This window comes from Callionymus lyra, chromosome 3 (assembly GCF_982586985.1).
Source record: "Callionymus lyra chromosome 3, fCalLyr1.hap1.1, whole genome shotgun sequence".
Lineage (NCBI taxonomy): Eukaryota > Metazoa > Chordata > Actinopteri > Syngnathiformes > Callionymidae > Callionymus > Callionymus lyra.
The window spans coordinates 4848841-4867378 of record NC_141820.1 but is presented as its reverse complement, the minus strand read 5'-3'; the positions used below and the strand labels follow the sequence as shown (position 1 = coordinate 4867378).

The 18538-nt window shown below is 41.9% G+C and overlaps 1 protein-coding gene across 1 annotated transcript in view; it reads left to right on the top strand.

Moving 5' to 3' along the window:
* Positions 1–18538, top strand: part of tmtc1 (transmembrane O-mannosyltransferase targeting cadherins 1) — a 110729-nt gene that overhangs the window by 79948 nt on the left and 12243 nt on the right. The window contains exons 8-15 of the mRNA XM_087786206.1: positions 5904–6025; positions 10209–10376; positions 11436–11549; positions 15460–15603; positions 16231–16339; positions 16408–16510; positions 18096–18231; positions 18288–18432. Of these exons, the coding sequence (XP_087642332.1) occupies positions 5904–6025; positions 10209–10376; positions 11436–11549; positions 15460–15603; positions 16231–16339; positions 16408–16510; positions 18096–18231; positions 18288–18432 (1041 nt within the window). The remainder of the gene's footprint in view (positions 1–5903; positions 6026–10208; positions 10377–11435; positions 11550–15459; positions 15604–16230; positions 16340–16407; positions 16511–18095; positions 18232–18287; positions 18433–18538) is intronic.

Here is an 18538-nt window from a genome sequence, read left to right as displayed (position 1 = left end):
GTGTTATTATTAGTGTTGTTGGTGTTATTATTAGTGTTGTTGGTGTTATTATTAGTGTTGTTGGTGTTATTATTAGTTTTGTTGGTGTTATTATTAGTGTTGTTGGTGTTATTATTAGTTTTGTTGGTGTTATTATTAGTTTTGTTGGTGTTATTATTAGTGTTGTTGGTGTTATTATTAGTGTTGTTGGTGTTATTATTAGTGTTGTTGGTGTTATTATTAGTGTTGTTGGTGTTATTATTAGTTTTGTTGGTGTTATTATTAGTGTTGTTGGTGTTATTATTAGTGTTGTTGGTGTTATTATTAGTGTTGTTGGTGTTATTATTAGTGTTGTTGGTGTTATTATTCGTTTTGTTGGTGTTATTATTAGTGTTGTTGGTGTTATTATTAGTGTTGTTGGTGTTATTATTAGTGTTGTTGGTGTTATTATTAGTGTTGTTGGTGTTATTATTAGTTTTGTTGGTGTTATTATTAGTGTTGTTGGTGTTATTATTAGTGTTGTTGGTGTTATTATTAGTTTTGTTGGTGTTATTATTAGTGTTGTTGGTGTTATTATTAGTGTTGTTGGTGTTATTATTAGTGTTGTTGGTGTTATTATTAGTGTTGTTGGTGTTATTATTAGTGTTGTTGGTGTTATTATTAGTTTTGTTGGTGTTATTATTAGTGTTGTTGGTGTTATTATTAGTGTTGTTGGTGTTATTATTAGTGTTGTTGGTGTTATTATTAGTGTTGTTGGTGTTATTATTAGTTTTGTTGGTGTTATTATTAGTGTTGTTGGTGTTATTATTAGTGTTGTTGGTGTTATTATTAGTGTTGTTGGTGTTATTATTCGTTTTGTTGGTGTTATTATTAGTGTTGTTGGTGTTATTATTAGTGTTGTTGGTGTTATTATTGGTGTTGTTGGTGTTATTATTAGTTTTGTTGGTGTTATTATTAGTGTTGTTGGTGTTATTATTAGTGTTGTTGGTGTTATTATTAGTGTTGTTGGTGTTATTATTAGTTTTGTTGGTGTTATTATTAGTTTTGTTGGTGTTATTATTAGTGTTGTTGGTGTTATTATTAGTGTTGTTGGTGTTATTATTAGTGTTGTTGGTGTTATTATTAGTTTTGTTGGTGTTATTATTAGTGTTGTTGGTGTTATTATTAGTGTTGTTGGTGTTATTATTAGTGTTGTTGGTGTTATTATTAGTTTTGTTGGTGTTATTATTAGTGTTGTTGGTGTTATTATTAGTGTTGTTGGTGTTATTATTAGTGTTGTTGGTGTTATTATTAGTGTTGTTGGTGTTATTATTAGTGTTGTTGGTGTTATTATTAGTTTTGTTGGTGTTATTATTAGTGTTGTTGGTGTTATTATTAGTGTTGTTGGTGTTATTATTAGTGTTGTTGGTGTTATTATTAGTGTTGTTGGTGTTATTATTAGTGTTGTTGGTGTTATTATTAGTGTTGTTGGTGTTATTATTAGTTTTGTTGGTGTTATTATTAGTGTTGTTGGTGTTATTATTAGTGTTGTTGGTGTTATTATTAGTGTTGTTGGTGTTATTATTAGTGTTGTTGGTGTTATTATTAGTTTTGTTGGTGTTATTATTAGTTTTGTTGGTGTTATTATTAGTGTTGTTGGTGTTATTATTAGTTTTGTTGGTGTTATTATTAGTGTTGTTGGTGTTATTATTAGTTTTGTTGGTGTTATTATTAGTGTTGTTGGTGTTATTATTAGTTTTGTTGGTGTTATTATTAGTTTTGTTGGTGTTATTATTAGTGTTGTTGGTGTTATTATTAGTTTTGTTGGTGTTATTATTAGTGTTGTTGGTGTTATTATTAGTGTTGTTGGTGTTATTTTTAGTGTTGTTGGTGTTATTATTAGTTTTGTTGGTGTTATTATTAGTGTTGTTGGTGTTATTATTAGTTTTGTTGGTGTTATTATTAGTTTTGTTGGTGTTATTATTAGTTTTGTTGGTGTTATTATTAGTGTTGTTGGTGTTATTATTAGTGTTGTTGGTGTTATTATTAGTGTTGTTGGTGTTATTATTAGTTTTGTTGGTGTTATTATTAGTGTTGTTGGTGTTATTATTAGTGTTGTTGGTGTTATTATTAGTGTTGTTGGTGTTATTATTAGTTTTGTTGGTGTTATTATTAGTGTTGTTGGTGTTATTATTAGTTTTGTTGGTGTTATTATTAGTGTTGTTGGTATTATTATTAGTTTTGTTGGTGTTATTATTAGTGTTGTTGGTGTTATTATTAGTTTTGTTGGTGTTATTATTAGTGTTGTTGGTGTTATTATTAGTGTTGTTGGTGTTATTATTAGTGTTGTTGGTGTTATTATTAGTGTTGTTGGTGTTATTATTAGTGTTGTTGGTGTTATTATTAGTTTTGTTGGTGTTATTATTAGTGTTGTTGTATTAAAGAAAACTTCAATCAAAAAATGGATTAAATCAAAAGTATAAATGAATTAAATCTAAATTCTATGTATTTTTAACGTTTAAATGTTTTTAAATCAACAGTTTTTCAGTCACAATCAAAAATGTTTTCGCTTCAATTTCGCTTTTAAATTGAATAATAAAGACATAATAAAATAATAATATAAAAAGTCACTGTGACTGTGTTTGATTATAAAGATGATTATTGTGGGAATAAAGAAAGTAAAGATCCAGGACAGATGGAGTCACAGATGTAGCTTCATTACAAATGTATTTGTACTGATAAAAAATACTTTTGCAGAGAAAAAAGTCTCAGTTTTAGTATATATTTAGTTTTAATTTAAAGACGACATCATTAGACTTCCTGTCACAGAAGGTTTGGTTCATATATTTGTTCGGCTCCAGAATTGAATATGAAAACAACATGAGGCTCTGAGCCAATGAGAGAGTTTGTTGATGATCAGGAAGTGACTCCAGAGATGAAGTGTGGTGTGATTGTGTGATAGTTGCTTCTTTGTTGTGCGTTTGTGAATATTTGACACGGTTTGCTCTGATGTTTTCATCAATGATGGATCAGATCCTCACACATGCTGTTTGAAGGTTCGCTCTCTCGTGTGTGTGTGCGTCCCTTCACTGTGTGGGTCCATGTTAGAACTGTGTGCGTCCCTTCACTGTGTGGGTCCATGTTAGAACTGTGTGCGTCCCTTCACTGTGTGGGTCCATGTTAGAACTGTGTGCGTCCCTTCACTGTGTGGGTCCATGTTAGAACTGTGTGCGTCCCTTCACTGTGTGGGTCCATGTTAGAACTGTGTGCGTCCCTTCACTGTGTGGGTCCATGTTAGAACTGTGTGCGTCCCTTCACTGTGTGCGTCCCTTCACTGTGTAGGTCCATGTTAGAACTGTGTGCGTCCCTTCACTGTGTGGGTCCATGTTAGAACTGTGTGCGTCCCTTCACTGTGTGGGTCCATGTTAGAACTGTGTGCGTCCCTTCACTGTGTGGGTCCATGTTAGAACTGTGTGCGTCCCTTCACTGTGTGGGTCCATGTTAGAACTGTGTGCGTCCCTTCACTGTGTGGGTCCATGTTAGAACTGTGTGCGTCCCTTCACTGTGTGGGTCCATGTTAGAACTGTGTGCGTCCCTTCACTGTGTGGGTCCATGTTAGAACTGTGTGCGTCCCTTCACTGTGTGGGTCCATGTTAGAACTGTGTGCGTCCCTTCACTGTGTGGGTCCATGTTAGAACTGTGTGCGTCCCTTCACTGTGTGGGTCCATGTTAGAACTGTGTGCGTCCCTTCACTGTGTGGGTCCATGTTAGAACTGTGTGCGTCCCTTCACTGTGTGGGTCCATGTTAGAACTGTGTGTGTCCCTTCACAGTGTAGGTCCATGTTAGAACTGTGTGCGTCCCTTCACTGTGTAGGTCCATGTTAGAACTGTGTGCGTCCCTTCACTGTGTGGGTCCATGTTAGAACTGTGTGCGTCCCTTCACTGTGTGGGTCCATGTTAGAACTGTGTGCGTCCCTTCACTGTGTGGGTCCATGTTAGAACTGTGTGCGTCCCTTCACTGTGTGGGTCCATGTTAGAACTGTGTGCGTCCCTTCACTGTGTGGGTCCATGTTAGAACTGTGTGCGTCCCTTCACTGTGTGGGTCCATGTTAGAACTGTGTGCGTCCCTTCACTGTGTGGGTCCATGTTAGAACTGTGTGCGTCCCTTCACTGTGTAGGTCCATGTTAGAACTGTGTGCGTCCCTTCACTGTGTGGGTCCATGTTAGAACTGTGTGCGTCCCTTCACTGTGTGGGTCCATGTTAGAACTGTGTGCGTCCCTTCACTGTGTGGGTCCATGTTAGAACTGTGTGCGTCCCTTCACTGTGTGGGTCCATGTTAGAACTGTGTGCGTCCCTTCACTGTGTGGGTCCATGTTAGAACTGTGTGCGTCCCTTCACTGTGTGCGTCTATGTTAGAACTGTGTGCGTCCCTTCACTGTGTGGGTCCATGTTAGAACTGTGTGCGTCCCTTCACTGTGTGCGTCCATGTTAGAACTGTGTGCGTCCCTTCACTGTGTGCGTCCATGTTAGAACTGTGTGCGTCCCTTCACTGTGTGGGTCCATGTTAGAACTGTGTGTGTCCCTTCACTGTGTGGGTCCATGTTAGAAATGTGTGCGTCCATTCACTGTGTGGGTCCATGTTAGAACTGTGTGTGTCCCTTCACAGTGTGGGTCCATGTTAGAACTGTGTGCGTCCCTTCACTGTGTGGGTCCATGTTAGAACTGTGTGCGTCCCTTCACTGTGTGGGTCCATGTTAGAACTGTGTGCGTCCCTTCACTGTGTAGGTCCATGTTAGAACTGTGTGCGTCCCTTCACTGTGTGGGTCCATGTTAGAACTGTGTGCGTCCCTTCACTGTGTGGGTCCATGTTAGAACTGTGTGCGTCCCTTCACTGTGTGGGTCCATGTTAGAACTGTGTGCGTCCCTTCACTGTGTGGGTCCATGTTAGAACTGTGTGCGTCCCTTCACTGTGTGGGTCCATGTTAGAACTGTGTGCGTCCCTTCACTGTGTGCGTCTATGTTAGAACTGTGTGCGTCCCTTCACTGTGTGGGTCCATGTTAGAACTGTGTGCGTCCCTTCACTGTGTGCGTCCATGTTAGAACTGTGTGCGTCCCTTCACTGTGTGCGTCCATGTTAGAACTGTGTGCGTCCCTTCACTGTGTGGGTCCATGTTAGAACTGTGTGTGTCCCTTCACTGTGTGGGTCCATGTTAGAAATGTGTGCGTCCATTCACTGTGTGGGTCCATGTTAGAACTGTGTGTGTCCCTTCACAGTGTGGGTCCATGTTAGAACTGTGTGCGTCCCTTCACTGTGTGGGTCCATGTTAGAACTGTGTGCGTCCATTCACTGTGTGGGTCCATGTTAGAACTGTGTGTGTCCCTTCACAGTGTGGGTCCATGTTAGAACTGTGTGCGTCCCTTCACTGTGTGGGTCCATGTTAGAACTGTGTGCGTCCCTTCACTGTGTGGGTCCATGTTAGAACTGTGTGTGTCCCTTCACTGTGTGGGTCCATGTTAGAACTGTGTGCGTCCCTTCACTGTGTGGGTCCATGTTAGAACTGTGTGCGTCCATTCACTGTGTGGGTCCATGTTAGAACTGTGTGCGTCCCTTCACTGTGTGGGTCCATGTTAGAACTGTGTGCGTCCCTTCACTGTGTGGGTCCATGTTAGAACTGTGTGCGTCCCTTCACTGTGTGGGTCCATGTTAGAACTGTGTGCGTCCCTTCACTGTGTGCGTCCATGTTAGAACTGTGTGCGTCTATGTTAGAACTGTGTGCGTCCCTTCACTGTGTGCGTCCATGTTAGAACTGTGTGCGTCTATGTTAGAACTGTGTGCGTCCCTTCACTGTGTGGGTCCATGTTAGAACTGTGTGTTACCGTTACACACATATGAACATGTTCCTGACATGTGTGTGTGTGTGTGTGTGTGGTTGTGTGTCCACAGAGGCAGGACAGTGTCCAGGTGTTGGTGGGTTTGTTGTTCCTGGTCTTTCCCTTCATTCCTGCCAGCAACCTCTTCTTCAGGGTCGGCTTCGTGGTGGCAGAGCGGGTTCTCTACATGCCCAGGTGAGTGTGTGTGTGTGTGAGTGTGTGTGTGAGTGTGAGTGTGTGAGTGTGTGAGTGTGAGTGTGACGTCATGTTGTGTAGCAGAACTTTCTCGACTCAACCATGTAGTAACTTCTCATCATGACCATGTTTTACACTTTATTACTTTATAAAGTTGCTCTGAAATCTGGACGAACAAGAGGTTACGAGAGTCCATTATGATGTAATAATGACTTCACTCCTCTTTGATTAAAACACACTCGTGTATATGTATAAGTTAAATAAATACTTTTATAAACGTGGAAACAATAAATACATTTGTTTATACAATTTATTTTCTGCATTTTCAGGAGTGTGTGTAAGTGTGTGTGTAAGTGTTTGTGTGTGTGTGTGTGAACGTGTGTGTGAACGTGTGTGTTTGAACATGTCTGTGTGTGTGTGTACATACGTGTGTGTGTTAGTGTGTGTTTGTACATGTCTGTGTGTGTGTGTGTTTGTACATGTCTGTGTGTGTGTAAAAGCGTGAGTGTGTGTACAAGTGTGTACAAGTGTGAGTGTGGGTTATGTTTGAACATGTGTGTGTGTGTGTTTGAATGAATGTGTTTGGGTGTACAAGTGTGTGTGTGTGTTTGAACATGTGTGCGTGTGTTTGAATGAATGTGTGTGTGTGTGTTTGTACATGTCTGTATGTGTGTAAAAGCGTGAGTGTGTGTACAAGTGTGTACAAGTGTGAGTGTGGGTTATGTTTGAACATGTGTGTGTGTGTGTTTGAATGAATGTGTTTGGGTGTACAAGTGTGTGTGTGTGTTTGAACATGTGTGCGTGTGTTTGAATGAATGTGTGTGTGTGCGTTTGTACATGTCTGTGTGTGTGTACAAGTGTGTGTGTGTGTACAAGTGTGTAGGTTATGTTTGAACGTGTGTTTGAACATATTTGTGTGTTTGAACATGTGTGTGTGTGTGTTTGAACAGATATGTGTGTGTGTTTGAACATGTGTGTGTGTGTGTTTGAACAGGTGTGTGTGTGTGTGTACATGTCTGTGTGTGTGTACAAGTGTGTGTGTGTGTACAAGTGTGTAGGTTATGTTTGAACGTGTGTTTGAACATGTGTGTGTGTGTGTTTGAACAGATGTGTGTGTGTGTGTTTGAACAGATGTGTGTGTGTGTTTGAACAGGTGTGTGTGTGTGTGTACATGTCTGTGTGTGTGTACAAGTGTGTGTGTGTGTACAAGTGTGTAGGTTATGTTTGAACGTGTGTTTGAACATGTGTGTGTGTGTGTTTGAACAGATGTGTGTGTGTGTTTGAACAGATGTGTGTGTGTGTTTGAACAGGTGTGTGTGTGTGTGTGTGTGTGTGTGTGTGTGTGTGTACAGCTCTGAAGTGTCATCATTTAGTCACAAACGGCTCCATCAGTTCTTCTTCTTCTTCTTCTACTTCCTCTGCTGATGCTGGAGTCACTCTTTCGTCGTCTGTCACTCCCTGTCACCACTGCAGCTCCACATATGTTAGATTCTCTAGAGCATGTTGTCGACGCACACGCGTGACTCACGCTTAACTCACCCTTGGACTGGTGGAAACTGAACGATTGAAACAAGGAGTGAAAAAAGAGAAGTTCAAGTGGATCATGAACGAATAATCCTTCATTAACGTGTATTTAACGTGTATTTAACGTGTATTTAACGTGTATTTAACGTGTATTTAACGTGTATCGAAGAGACACTCGTCCACACGTTGATATTCGAGTCAGCGTCGACTCCTCTGAGAGTCTCAGCTCCAGGAAGGATCCAGATTAAAATTAGATCCGCTTTAACGGCTTTGAAACCAGAACCTTTGAAGTCCTGAAGATCCACATGTTCTCCTGGAGAAGAACTGATGGTTCAGAGGAACAACATCTTCTCGACCCACGTCAGTGTCTTAAGTCACTGTGAACTAGACACGATATATGGACAAATGTCGATATTTTGATATTGGCACATGAGATATATTTAAACATGTGATCATTTATAGTTTTTATTGTATAAATTAATCATTTCTTAAATACTCACTTCGACCAATCAGTGTCTCGTTCTGTAAAGTTGTCAATTTGTACTTCTATGTCTCGTTGTTGTTTATGTCTCCGTCCGTCTGTGAACTGTGCAGCTTGTTAGGCTCGGTTGCTATGGTGACGGAAGTAATACTAACTTGTGATCTAGTCAAACACTAGTGATCCAGTGAAGTAATACTAACTTATGATCTAGTCAAACACTAGTGATCCAGTGAAGTAATACTAACTTATGATCTAGTCAAACACTAGTGATCCAGTGAAGTAATACTAACTTAGGATCTAGTCAAACACTAGTGATCCAGTGAAGTAATACTAACTTATGATCTAGTCAAACACTAGTGATTCAGTGAAGTAATACTAACTTATGATCTAGTCAAACACTAGTGATCCAGTGAAGTAATACTAACTTGTGATCTAGTCAAACACTAGTGATCCAGTGAAGTAATACTAACTTGTGATCTAGTCAAACACTAGTGATCCAGTGAAGTAATACTAACTTGTGATCTAATCAAACACTAGTGATCCAGTGAAGTAATACTAACTTGTGATCTAGTCAAACACTGGTGATCCAGTGAAGTAATACTAACTTGTGATCTAGTCAAACACTAGTGATCCAGTGAAGTAATACTAACTTATGATCTAGTCAAACACTAGTGATCCAGTGAAGTAATACTAACTTATGATCTAGTCAAACACTAGTGATCCAGTGAAGTAATACTAACTTGTGATCTAGTCAAACACTAGTGATCCAGGGAAGTAATACTAACTTGTGATCTAGTCAAACACTAGTGATCCAGTGAAGTAATACTAACTTATGATCTAGTCAAACACTAGTGATCCAGTCACTCGTCTCTTTCAACCTCCTTTGTTAAAGTAACATATTGTAAGAACTTTTCATCTCGTCTCAGTTGTTTTCTTAGAAGATCGTGAACTTCCAAACAAACCTGTCCGTCTTCACCGTATGCTAACGAGCTAAGTTGTTAGCGTCATTTATAAAGTGTTATGTGTGCGTCTTCACCGTATGCTAATGAGCTAAGTTGTTAGCGTCATTTATAAAGTGTTATGTGTGCGTCTTCCCCGTATGCTAACGAGCTAAGTTGTTAGCCTCATTTATAAAGTGTTATGTGTGCGTCTTCACCATATGCTAACAAGCTAAGTTGTTAGCGTAATTTATAAAGTGTTATGTGTGCGTCTTCACCGTATGCTAACGAGCTAAGTTGTTAGCGTCATTTATAAAGTGTTATGTGTGCGTCTTCACCGTATGCTAACGAGCTAAGTTGTTAGCGTCATTTATAAAGTGTTATGTTTGCGTGTACAAGGATTTATTATTGATTTGGTGATATCACGACGCGCCGGCGGCTCCTCTCTGATGTCGCTCAGTTTGGCGGGAAACTGATGCAAGTCCCGCGAGACTGAGCGTTAGAAGAGATATTTTTATACCATCATGTCTCTTCTTCTCTTCTTCCCTTCTTCCCTTCTTCTCTTCTTCTCTTCTTCTCTTCTTCTCTTCTTCTCTTCTTCTTTTCTTCTCTTCTTCTTCTCTTCTTCTCTTCTTCTTCTCTTCTCTTCTTCTCTTCTTCTTTTATTCTCTTCTTCTTCTTTTCTCTTCTTCCCTTCTTCTCTTCTTCTTCTCTTCTTCTTCTCTTCTCTTCTCTTCTCTTCTTCTCTTCTTCTCTTCTTCTTTTCTTCTTTTCTTCTCTTCTCTTCTTCTTCTCTTCTCTTCTCTTCTCTTCTCTTCTCTTCTCTTCTCTTCTCTTCTCTTCTCTTCTCTTCTCTTCTCTTCTCTTCTCTTCTCTTCTCTTCTCTTCTCTTCTCTTCTCTTCTCTTCTCTTCTCTTCTTCTTTTCTTCTCTTCTCTTCGTCTCTTCTTCTCTTCTTCCCTTCTTCCTCTGTTTCCTCAGAGACTTCCTGCTGATCATCACTTCTGGTCGTCTGAGCTTCTACTCTTGTGTTTGTAGCTCCAGGCTTTTCTTCAGTCGTGTGTGAGGAACCGAAATAGCTGCTGTGTGAGTGTGTGAGTGTGTGTGTGTGCATGCGTGTGTGTGTGTGTGTGTGCGCTTGTGTGTGTGCGTGAGTGTGTGTGTGAGAAACATGCAGTTGAAAGTGTGTATTGTCACCTGCGGCTCCATGTTGTGCGACCATAAACCTGAGTCTCCTGCAGCATGGGCTACTGTATCCTGCTGGTCCACGGCATGAGTCGACTGGGCTCCCTGGGGGGTCGCTGGGGTCCGACGGTGCTGAGCTGCTCCACGCTGATGCTGGTCCTGCTCTTCTCGTGCAAGACCGTCCAGCAGAACCAGGTGTGGCTCTCGAGGGAGGCTCTGTTCAGGTGAGTCTGATGACATCATGAATGAAGACATGAATATATGAATATATTCATGTCTTCATGGTTTAAATCATGTTATCCACGAGAGGATACAGTGATGACTGAGGATGAGAGGATACAGTGATGACTGTGGATGAGAGGATACAGTGATGACTGAGGATGAGAGGATACAGTGATGACTGTGGATGAGAGGATACAGTGATGACTGAGGATGAGAGGATACAGTGATGACTGTGGATGAGAGGATACAGTGATGACTGAGGATGAGAGGATACAGTGATGACTGAGGATGAGAGGATACAGTGATGACTGAGGACAAGAGGATACAGTGAGGACTGAGGATGAGAGGATACAGTGATGACTGAGGACGAGAGGATACAGTGATGACTGAGGATGAGACGATACAGTGATGACTGAAGATGAGAGGATACAGTGATGACTGAGGACGAGAGGATACAGTGAGGACTGAGGACGAGAGGATATAGGAATGACTGAGGACGAGAGGATACAGTGATGACTGTGGACAAGAGGATACAGTGATTACTGAGGACGAGAGGATACAGTGAGGACTGAGGACGAGAGGATACAGTGATGACTGAGGATGAGAGGATACAGTGATGACTGAAGATGAGACGATACAATGATGACTGAAGATGAGAGGATATAGGAATGACTGAGGACGAGAGGATACAGTGATGACTGAGGACGAGACGATCAAGTGATGACTAAGGACGAGAGGATACAGTGATGACTGAAGATGAGAGGATATAGGAATGACTGAGGACGAGAGGATACAGTGATGACTGAGGACGAGAGGATACAGTGATTACTGAGGACGAGAGGATACAGTGATGACTGAGGACGAGACGATCAAGTGATGACTAAGGACGAGAGGATACAGTGATGACTGAGGACGAGAGGATACAGTGAGTCCAGCAGATTTTAAGGCTGACGTTTGGACATAGTTTGGTTTGAAAACGAATAAAAGCAGTTACGACTTCGTCAAGAGTCATGTGGTGTGTGTGTCACGTTCCTCCTGCTGAACTCAGCTTTCCTCCTCAGCTCTGGGATCCAGACTCTGCCTCATAACGCCAAAGTCCACTACAACTACGCAAACTTCCTGAAGGACAGCGGGCGACACCAAGAGGCCATACACCACTACACAACTGCACTCAGGTCCGTCTGTGCTGACCTTTCACACACACATGGACAGTCAGACACACATGCACAAAACACACACATGCACAGACACACACATGCACAAAACACACACATGCACAAACACACACATGCACAAACACACACATGCACAAACACACACACATGCACAAACACACACATGCACAAACACACACACATGCACAAACACACACATGCACAAACACACACACAAACACACACACATTCACACACATGCACACACATGCACAAACACACACATGCACAAACACACACATGCACAAAACACACACATGCACAAACACACACATGCACAAACACACACACAAACACACACACATTCACATGCACACACATGCACAAACACACACATGCACAAACACACACATGCACAAACACACACGTGCACAAACACACAAACATGCACAAACACACACATGCACACACATGCACAAACAAAAACATGCACAAACACACACATGCACAAAACACACACATGCACAAACACACACATGCACAAACACACACACAAACACACACACATTCACACACACACACATGCACACACATGCACAAACACACACATGCAAAAACACACACATGCACAAACACACACATGCACAAACACACAAACATGCACAAACACACACATGCACACACATGCACAAACAAAAACATGCACAAACACACACATGCACAAACACACACATGCACAAACACACACATGCACACACACACACACATGCACAAACACACATTCAAACACACACACGCACAAACACACACATGCACAAACACACACATGCAAAAACACACACATTCAAACACACACACATGCACAAACACACACATGGTCACATGATATCTTGGTAAGAAATCTAAACCAATGAATATAAAGTTATTATTTTATTTTTTAACAAAAAAACATCATCCTGTAGAAACATCTTTCTCGACTCATGGTAACCATGGCAACCTCAGGGGTCACCCACACATTGACCAGTTTCTTCTCTTCTTCACCGTCACGTCATAGAAGGTCTGAGTGTCAGGAGAGAAAACCTGCTCAGACCTGGACCTGAAGGTGCTTCTGGTCAGAACCAGGAGAAGCAGGTGTGAGCAGGAGAGTCTCAGTGAAGATCTAAACATCAGGATCATCAGGACCTGAGATGTGGAAACAACTGACATGACTTCATATCATTGTAACATAATCTGGTTCATTAACACTCAATAGATTTTATTAAATACTTATTTATGACCTCGATGTTGTTGGTTTGTGTCGTCGACATGAAAGACTTGTTGACGTGGTTAATGGTTCCGTGTTCTCACGTGTTCTCACGTGTTCTCACGTGTTCTCACGTGTTCTCACGTTTTCTCACATGTTGTCACGTGTTCTCACGTTTTCTCACATGTTGTCATGTGTTCTCACGTGTTCTCATATGTTCTCACATGTTCTCGCGTGTTCTCACGTGTTCTCACGTTTTCTCACATTTTCTCACATGTTGTCATGTGTTCTCACGTGTTCTCATATGTTCTCACATGTTCTCACATGTTCTCACGTGTTCTCACGTGTTCTCATATGTTCTCTCGTGTTCTCATGTGTTTTAACGTGTTCTCATGTGTTCTCACATGTTGTCACGTGTTCTCACGTGTTCTCATATGTTCTCACATGTTCTCACATGTTCTCACGTGTTCTCACGTGTTCTCACGTGTTCTCTCGTGTTCTCATGTGTTCTAACGTGTTCTCTCGTGTTCTCACGTGTTCTCTCATGTTCTCTCACGTTCTCACATGTTCTCATGTGTTCTCACATGTTCTCACGTGTTCTCATGTGTTCTCACATGTTCTCATATGTTCTCTCGTGTTCTCATCTGTTCTCTCGTGTTCTCACATGTTCTCATATGTTCTCTCGCGTTCTCATCTGTTCTCACGTGTTCTCATCTGTTCTCTCATGTTCTCACATGTTTTCATATGTTCTCTCGTGTTCTCATCTGTTCTCACGTGTTCTCATATGTTCTCTCGTGTTCTCATGTGTTCTCATATGTTCTCTCGTGTTCTCATATGTTCTCATGTGTTCTCACGTGTTCTCATATGTTCTCTCTTGTTCTCATGTGTTCTCATATGTTCTCTCGTGTTCTCATATGTTCTCATGTGTTCTCACATGTTCTCATATGTTCTCTTGTGTTCTCATGTGTTCTCACGTGTTCTCATGTGTTCTCATGTGTTCTCACGTGTTCTCACGTGTTCTTATATTTTCTCATGTCCTCCTTCCATCACTGATCTGATCCAGACTTACACCCCAGCTCGGGCTCTGAGTTCTGTGGATCAGAATCTACTTATGGTTCCACGCACACGGCTCAGGACCAGAGGAGAGAAATCTTTTCAGGCTGTTGCTCCTAAGCTTTGGAACGATCTTCTCTCTCTTTGCTCTTGATGATCTACTGACTCCTTTAAGAAACATATTAAGACGTTTCTATTTGTTCAGGCTTTTCCTTGAATTTCTCGAACTCCTGTGTTGTTCTCAGTATTATCTTGATCTTTAAAGTATGTACTTTTTTGAGTATTGTTTTGATTGTTTAAGCGCTTTGTGACCCTGGTCTCGAAAAGCGCTATATAAATAAATATTACTTACTTACTTACTTACATATGTTCTCTCGTGTTCTCATGTGTTCTCATGTGTTCTCATGTGTTCTCACATGTTCTCACGTGTTCTCATGTGTTCTCACATGTTCTCACGTGTTCTCATTTGTTCTCACGTGTTCTCACGTGTTCTCATGTGTTCTCATGTGTTCTCACGTGTTCTCACGTGTTCTCATGTGTTCTCATGTGTTCTCACATGTTCTCATGTGTTCTCACATGTTCTCTCGTGTTCTCACGTGTTCTCATATGTTCTCACGTGTTCTCATTTGTTCTCACGTGTTCTCACGTGTTCTCATGTGTTCTCATGTGTTCTCACATGTTCTCACTTGTTCTCATGTGTTCTCATGTGTTCTCACATGTTCTCACGTGTTCTCATTTGTTCTCACGTGTTCTCACGTGTTCTCATGTGTTCTCATGTGTTCTCACATGTTCTCATGTGTTCTCACATGTTCTCACGTGTTCTCATTTGTTCTCACGTGTTCTCACGTGTTCTCATGTGTTCTCATGTGTTCTCACGTGTTCTCACGTGTTCTCATGTGTTCTCATGTGTTCTCACATGTTCTCATGTGTTCTCACATGTTCTCTCGTGTTCTCACGTGTTCTCATATGTTCTCACGTGTTCTCATTTGTTCTCACGTGTTCTCACGTGTTCTCATGTGTTCTCATGTGTTCTCACATGTTCTCACTTGTTCTCATGTGTTCTCATGTGTTCTCACATGTTCTCACGTGTTCTCATTTGTTCTCACGTGTTCTCACGTGTTCTCATGTGTTCTCATGTGTTCTCACATGTTCTCATGTGTTCTCATGTGTTCTCATGTGTTCTCACATGTTCTCTCGTGTTCTCACGTGTTTTCATGTGTTCTCACATGTTCTCTCGTGTTCTCACGTGTTCTCATGTGTTCTCACATGTTCTCATGTGTTCTCATGTGTTCTCATGTGTTCTCACATGTTCTCTCGTGTTCTCACGTGTTTTCATGTGTTCTCACATGTTCTCTCGTGTTCTCATGTGTTCTCATATGTTCTCACGTGTTCTCATATGTTCTCACGTGTTCTCACGTGTTCTCATATGTTCTCACGTGTTCTCACGTGTTCTCATATGTTCTCATGTGTTCTCACGTGTTCTCTCGTGTTCTCATATGTTCTCATGTGTTCTCACGTGTTCTCATATGTTCTCTCGTGTTCTCATATGTTCTCATGTGTTCTCACGTGTTCTCATATGTTCTCATGTGTTCTCACATGTTCTCACGTGTTCTCATGTGTTCTCTTGTGTTCTAGTTTGTACCCTCGACACGCCAGCGCCATGAACAACCTCGGCACGTTGACGCACAACGCGGAAGAAGCCGAACAATATTACAGGAAAGCTCTCGACACAAACCCACAACACAACCGAGCCCTGTTCAACCTGGGGAACCTGCTCAAGTACGACTCACACACACACACGCACATACACACACACACACACACACACACTCATACACACACAAACTCACACACACATGCACACACACACACACACACTCATACATACACACACACACATGCACACACACTCACACACATGCACACACACACACTCATACATACACACACACACATGCACACACACTCACACACACACACACATGCACACACACTCACACACACATGCACACACACACACTCATACATACACACACACACACATGCACACATGCATACACACACAATCACAAACACACATACACATACACACATACACACACACACACAAACACACACACAAACATATACACAAACACACACATACACACACAAACACGCACACATACTCAAACACACAAATACACACACAAAAACACACGCACACTCACACATACACAAAAACACGCACACACACTCACAATCTCCTGATGCTGCAGTGGATGAGTTGGTTCTGTGGTCAACTGGAAGGTTGTCGGTTCTAATCTCTGTTTCCTTAATGAAGTTTACTCTGTTGACTTGATCCTGCCCTTCAAAATAAAAGCCCAGTGAGCCCTGAAAACATGGCTGATGTTGAGGATGTCTCAGGTCTCAGGGGAAGGAGAAGGAGGCGGAGGATCTGCTGAAGGAGTCTCTTCGTCATGGACCACATTTCGCAGACGCCTACTCCAGCCTGGCGTCCCTCTACGCTGAGCAGGTACCACGTAGACCCTCTAGACCCCGACGTCTCTGAACCAGTCCCTGATCCAGTCCCTGATCCCTCAGAGACGATTCTCCGAGGCTGACGAGGTCTACGTGAGAGGAATCCAAAACTGCCCCGACAGCTCAGACCTGCACAACAACTACGGAGTCTTCCTGGTGGACACAGGTGAGTCTGCAGGTGTCACTCCTGGTCCGCCAGACAAACCTGGCCGCGTCTAGTATTTCTCTGTGAGGCTATGTAGTATTACTTCACAATAATCCAAAGTATTACTCTGCAAAACTCCCCAGTATTACTCCACAAGACTCTGTAGTATTACTCTTTAAGGCTCTGTAATATTACTCTGCAAGGTTCCCTAGTATTACTCTGCAAGGCTTCGTAGTAATACTGTTTAAGACTCTGTAGTATTACTCTTTAAGGCTCTGTAATATTACTCTGCAAGGTTCCCTAGTATTACTCTGCAAGGCTTCGTAGTAATACTGTTTAAGACTCTGTAGTATTACTCTTTAACGCTCTGTCATATTACTCTACAAGGCTCCCTAGTATTACTCTGCAAGGCTCCGTAGTAATACTCTTTAAGACTCTGTAGTATTACTCTTTAAGGCTCTGTAGTATTACTCTGCAAGGCTCCCTACTTTTACTCTGCAAGGCTCCCTATTATTACTCTGCAAGGCTCCATAGTATTACTCTCCAAGGCTCCCTAGTATTACTCTGCAAGGCTACCTAGTATTACTCTGCAAGGTTCCGTAGTATTACTCTCCAAGGCTCCGTAGTATTACTCTCCAAGGCTACCTAGTATTACTCTGCAAGGCTCCGTAGTATTACTCTGCAAGGCTCTGTAGTATTACTCTCCAAGGCTCCATAGCATTACTCTGCAAGGCTCCATAGTATTACTCGTCAAGGCTCCGTAGTATTACTCTCCAAGGCTCTGTAGTATTACTCTTCAAGGCTCCATAGCATTACTCTGCAAGGCTCCATAGTATTACTCGTCAAGGCTCCGTAGTATTACTCTCCAAGGCTCTGTAGTATTACTCTTCAAGGCTCCATAGCATTACTCTGCAAGGCTCCATAGTATTACTCGTCAAGGCTCCGTAGTATTACTCTCAAAGGCTCTGTAGTATTACTCTTCAAGGCTCCATAGCATTACTCTGCAAGGCTCCATAGTATTACTCTTCAAGGCTCCGTAGTATTAATCTGCGAACTCTTTAATTTTACTCTGCAAGGCTCTGTAGTATTACTCTGCGAGGCTCTGTAGTATTACTATGCAAGGCTCCATAGTATTACTCTTCAAGGCTCCATAGTATTACTCTCCAAGGCTCCCTAGTATTACTCTTCATGGCTCCTTAATATTACTCTTCAAGGCTCCATAGCATTACTCTGCAAGGCTCCATAGTATTACTTTTCAAGGCTACGTAATATTACTCGGCAAGGCTGCGTAGTATTACTCTGCGAACTGTCTAGTTTTACTCGTCAAGGCCCCGTAGTATTACTCGGCAAGGATCCGTAGTATTACTCTGCTAGGCTTCAGGATATTACTCGACAATGCTTCATAGTATTACTCCGAAAGAATTCTCTGTAGTATTTATTAATGATGCTTCTTGGTATTTCTTCACAATTATCTGTAGTTTTACTTCGTAATGGTTCGGTTCAGTATTTCTTTAACATGCTCCCTAGTTTTTCTCCAAAGTACTTGAAAGTTTTGTTGCTGGAGGCTCTGCAGTAAATATGACCTCACAGTGCTGTGGTCTCTCAGGTCAAGGTCAGTTAGCAGCCGCTCACTACCAACACGCCGTCAGACTTAAACCCGCCCACTACGTTGCCATGGTGAACCTGGGTCGCCTGCTGCGCTCGTCCAATGAGAACAAGGAAGCAGAGACGTGGTACAAACGGTGAGTCTCTCCGTCCTCACTGGAGGACCCTGGTCGTGACCTCTTGACCTCTGCAGGGCTCTCCAGGTGACCAGGAAGGCTGACATCTTGACCCCCCTTGGAGCCTTGTACTACAACACAGGACGCTACCAGGAAGCTCTGCAGGTCTACAGAGAAGCTGCCAGTATACAACCTGATAGTACTGACACCTGGCTGGCCCTGGTCAGTACACACATGTATTTATACACATATATATATACAACCTGATAGTACTGACACCTGGCTGGCCCTGGTCAGTACACACATGTATTTATACACATATATATAC